General features: G+C 38.0%; 1 protein-coding gene across 1 annotated transcript in view; it reads right to left on the bottom strand.

Moving 5' to 3' along the window:
- Positions 1-5,000, bottom strand: part of LOC137974947 (protein retinal degeneration B-like) — a 37,603-nt gene that overhangs the window by 30,869 nt on the left and 1,734 nt on the right. Inside the window, exon 2 of the mRNA XM_068821964.1 lies at positions 344-631. Within this exon, the coding sequence (XP_068678065.1) occupies positions 344-631 (288 nt within the window). The remainder of the gene's footprint in view (positions 1-343; positions 632-5,000) is intronic.

The raw sequence follows: 5,000 nt of genomic DNA, 5'->3' as shown, positions 1-5,000 counted from the left end.
ACATCTTCTAAACTTGTTGACAGAGGAATCAAGAGAAAACAATTTTTCCTTTGAAACTTGACCTCTAATATAAATTCAGCCAATGCATTGAAACAAGACCTGTGGAGTGCATGGTAAGAGCATACACTATACAGCGTCCACTGACGTCACTCATTACAAGGTTCAATGTGGGTACAGTTTGTTATTGGTACTTGCCCTAAGTTTTCAGACATTTCTCAACCGACACACATACTCCAATTTACCACTCTTGTCATTTATAGACTGAGCTTGGTTAGATATAGTTAATAAACACCAAATCAATGAAAGACCATATACATTGTACTGTATTACTTATGACAAGTACCTGTTGTCCTGCATCTGGCAAATAGAATGTCTCCACATCAACAAAAAACTTTTCCACAAATGGACAAGTTGTCCTCATCTTTGTATAGGGGTATGCATTCCATGCCTCCTCTTCTACCCGCAAAGCTGCTTTGGGGAGGATTGCCTTGAGCCAGCCTGGTAAATGACTTCCAATATGGTAGATTTTCTTGGTATATTGCCCACTGCCTCCTGGTCCATCTGTATATGGAGTATTTTCAAGAATCTCAACACCACTTCCTTCGCCAATACTATCCAAGCGGCTCTTTTTCTAAAAACAAATAACCTTAATTAGAAATCAGACAGAGCTCTTCTCCATTTCTACCTTAACCCATGGACTCCACGGAGTGAGACTTGATGGAATTTACTCTGTCTAATGCCGGACGATTTTACTTGTCAATGGGAAGCAGTTCAGGAGCCACTGGGTTAAAAAGTATGGAAGCCAAAGCTATGTTTGGTTTTCTGGGACTGAACAAAATGTACGCAAGAAAAGAAAATCCGAGGATCACACGCATCCACACTGTCTTGTAAATAAATTAAAATATATGACAGAGGGGAAAAGAAAAACAATAACAACAACTACTGCAATTTCAGTCAATATTTACTATTCTGCCAATCAAATGTCAACTGATGTCGGCTTTAAAACATTCCTAAAATCGAATTTAACTCAGCAAATGCTTCTTGCCCATCAAGCAAGTTTTGATGACAACATGCTAGCGCAACAGGTTGCTCCACTAGCCCCAGGCTATCGAACAGCACTTTCGTTGCGCTCTGGTAAGAACTAGATGCTCACAGTTGCAGTCAGAGAGGTATTTTCTAATTCTCCCAATTGTCGCAAGGGATTGATATGTTGATTGGCATACTGTGTTGATATGAGACTTGAAACACAGGTGGTGATCAAGTGCAATACCAAGGTCTCTAACTTACTTCAGATGTAGTTTTAACCTTAAATTAATATCTCTGTTTGTTATGTTTGTGTGCTAACTACTAGTTATGAGCAAACATTGACTCCAGTTGGCGTTAATGGGAGAACTGCCTTGCATTAGGTTAGCCTGTGCAAAGTTCCGCCGATTGTGTGACAAAGGAACCTCACTTATCTCTCCAGCACTATGGGCTGAATGCAAAACAGCACGTGCTGGATCGGACAAGAGTATTGGTTAGCAGGCGATATTCAAAAGGCAATGCAGCCAACAAGCTTGGGGCAGTCGCTGCGCATAGTTAACCGCACCACACAGGAGTGTCCAGAGTTTATTAACATACAACGAGGCCCCAACCTCCACTCCAAAGGGAGGGAGGGAGGGAAAAAACAAAATCGTAAACCACACTAACATATTGAGTGCTAGCTGCGCTGAACAACAGAACATAAGTGACCTCTAAATAGTTTTCATATGCTTTAATTTATAGCTAGACAAATGTCTGCAGGCATAGCCAGTCCGAAGAGCTGTACTACAAGAGAACTTAGTGCTACATGTGTCAACTCTTAGCCATGAATAGAGCTTTAAAAAAAGCACCAATGCCGTGGATCATGCTAGCCTGCTAGTGACAACAAAGCCGTGAAGTTCAAAGCAAGAATACAATAAATCCTTAGTGTTTGCTGACCTTGGCAACTAGACAGCACAAACGCTGCTTTGAAAACAGAGCCGCCATGAAAGGGTTACAGATAATATTGTCACGATCCATTAACTACATTTTTTTTACTTGTGTGACAGTAAAATTGCCTTTCATTATTGATTATTCAATTTTTGCTGGGCACTTCCCTCCTTGATAAGATAAGGGAGTTTTTAAATAGTCAAAATTAAATAATTTAATTATTTAAATTCAATATTTTAATTATTGATTATTAAATTTACTCTTAACTGAGGTAAATTAATCCTTTTGATAAATTTGACCCTTTAAATCTCCTCACCCTTTCATCTGCCCAAGGCAGCAATAAACATGAAAGTCAAGAAATTATATGAAAATGCTTATCAATAATTGATTAATAGATTATGACTCAGGGAAACTCAGTTGATACCGGTAGTTCAAATGCACTACCACTTAACTATTGGAGACTCACGGTATCTGAGCTATTAAGTCAGGATCAGACGACAATAATCATTTCCGTTGACCCAATGTTAGGGTTCTAGTGCGATCCTAACAAAGTTGTTCACATTTGAAACTGCTGTTGCATTGATCCAATCAAGACCAGTACACAGATGCTTTACAAGTTTCTACGATGGTAATAAAAATATTGGGAGACTTCTAAAATTATGTAATAAGCCCAGTAAGACATGTTACCAAGTCATACCGAAAACACAAAAAGATTGTTTCCGGTCACGCACAAAATTCCTTAATACATATTTCCCTATTAATCTGTCACGTAATCTTCTGTGGTTTAGTGGTCATTGCAATTGCCTCTGAATGAGGTGAGGCGAGTTTGAATCCTACTTGGGCTGCCTTCTCTGAAAGAAGTCTTTACGAAGCAAAGAAATCTTACTCATGCGCAGGCAAATCGTGACCCGAAGATATAAAAAAGAGTCAGAGACAAATCCTATACTTAAATTGAGAGGACTGAAACTCTTTTACACAAATGACTGTAATACAGAGCAGCAACAACTACTGTTAAGAATCCCAACTGGCTGGAGGCAGACCAGTTGGCTATTTACAGCTGTTAGCAGCTGTTGATCCCTGGGAGTGAGATTTAAGGACGGTGCCTACTATTGTTGCTGCGCAAACGTTCTGCGCATCTCGAGATAATCGGATTTCCTATTGCCAATACTTACTAATGCAGGGATATTTTTGCGCGCTCTTAAACTATGCAGATAATTTAAGTAGATCTTCATAAGTACTCTTGGTATCCAAAAAGAAAATTAGGGGTAACCATGCATTCTTTAGAGATAAATGATCTACAATTTGAGAAAAAAATGCCATACATTGCTTTGTATTTTAAAACTTTTTACAAATATTGTTCATGAATTATCTTTGAAAAATGCGTAGTTAGCCCCAATTTTCCTTTTGGATTTCAATAACACTAGTTAAGATCTACCTTTCCTGCATAATCACAAATCGGGGAAAAAAATACCCTAGAATTAGAAGGCACCGTCCTTAATAATTTTACTCTGTCTATTAATGTCAGACGATTGGGTGGGTTGAGGGTGGGATGACAGGTGTGGTTCAGGAGTCAATGGATTAACCCATTCACTCCTTAGGCATCCAAGGAAGTCCTCAGTTGATGAGTAAAATCATCTGGCCCCAGTTGTTCAAACGATGGATAGCGCTATCTGGCGGACAAATCACTATCCAGTGGATAAGTCATATAGCAAGACCAATTGCACTATCCAATGGATAGTGATTTATTCGGTGGATAACGTTATCCACCTTTTGAACAACTGGGGCCAGACAGACAGAATAAAATCTGTTACGTCTCACTCTCAGGAGTCAATGGGTTCACATATTACTAAACTACAGCCTCTGATATCATTGGCTCCAATTAGAAACAATTCGGGAACAAAATGCTAGCCTTAAGTAAGGATCCTGGTCATAAAATTTAGCGTTAAGTGTCCCAGTAGATGGGTGACCTTGAAAAGTATGGAGTGAAAAATACGGAGAACATAACTTCCACTAACCAACCATGCAGCTATTAAATACCTGTAGCATGCCAAGACCACAAGTTATATGTTGATCTTACCCATAGCTGGTTGTACATTTGACAACCCCAGACAATGCAACTCAAAGCTTAGCATTCTTGGAGTTTTCCCGTAAGCACTGGTCTACTTGAGCCCATCTACACGTAAGGGGTTAAGAGGTGCCAGTATTTTCTCCTGAAAGTCTTTTTTTTTTTTGTATATAAGACTTTCAGAAATGCTATTTATGACATTCTTAAAAGTAGAAATTAAGGTTCTATCAGCTTCTGAAATTCTTTTGCAAGGGAAACCTAGCAAAACCCTCCCCATCTTGAGAAAAGGTAAGTGCTGCAGTCTTGCAGTGAATGCTGCTACCTTTGTCCCTGTGCTTTCAATATCAAAGAACTATTTCTATGTCTGGGTCTAGTCTTTTGGAACTAAAAAATATACCCCAAGCAAGTCATTAAGGACTTCCCACAAGCACCAATTGTTTTCATTGAAGCATGTGATGTGAAAACCAGAATGAAATAGAATAGAACTAAGAATACAATATAATGAAATAGAATAGAATAAAATAGTCTTCCAGACCAAACTTTTACTTTCAATTGACATTTTTTTGTAAGAAATACACAAGTTATTTTTCCAGAGACTATGCATATTACATAAAAGCAAGTTGTATTTTCTTCCTTCTACATTTTTTAGCGAGTTTTTGTATTAAAAAGTTTGCCAGTCCATTTATGTTGAATGCAGAGTACACTGTAGGGCCCACATAGAATTCTAAGTAGGGATATTTTGCATATTCCAAGTCAGAAATAGTCTCTTTAAATGGTAAAAGCAGCATCATCTTTGCATCAAAGTAATAATAATGATAATAACTTTAATATCAATTTCACCTTGAAATGGCTTTTCACGTCCAAAAAGCCATCACATTCCCCTCATCACAGTAGGAAGTTAAACAAGAAAAATAATATAAAGGTTTATCAAGTTTGCTTCTACTTGTATCAAAATGTCAGATTTTCATCATTAAATTAAGTAGAA

The sequence above is a fragment of the Montipora foliosa genome, chromosome 11 (assembly GCF_036669935.1).
Source record: "Montipora foliosa isolate CH-2021 chromosome 11, ASM3666993v2, whole genome shotgun sequence".
In the NCBI taxonomy this organism is placed as follows: Eukaryota; Metazoa; Cnidaria; class Anthozoa; order Scleractinia; family Acroporidae; genus Montipora; species Montipora foliosa.
Note: the sequence above shows the minus strand (reverse complement) of the source record. Positions and strands in the feature narration are given on the sequence as shown.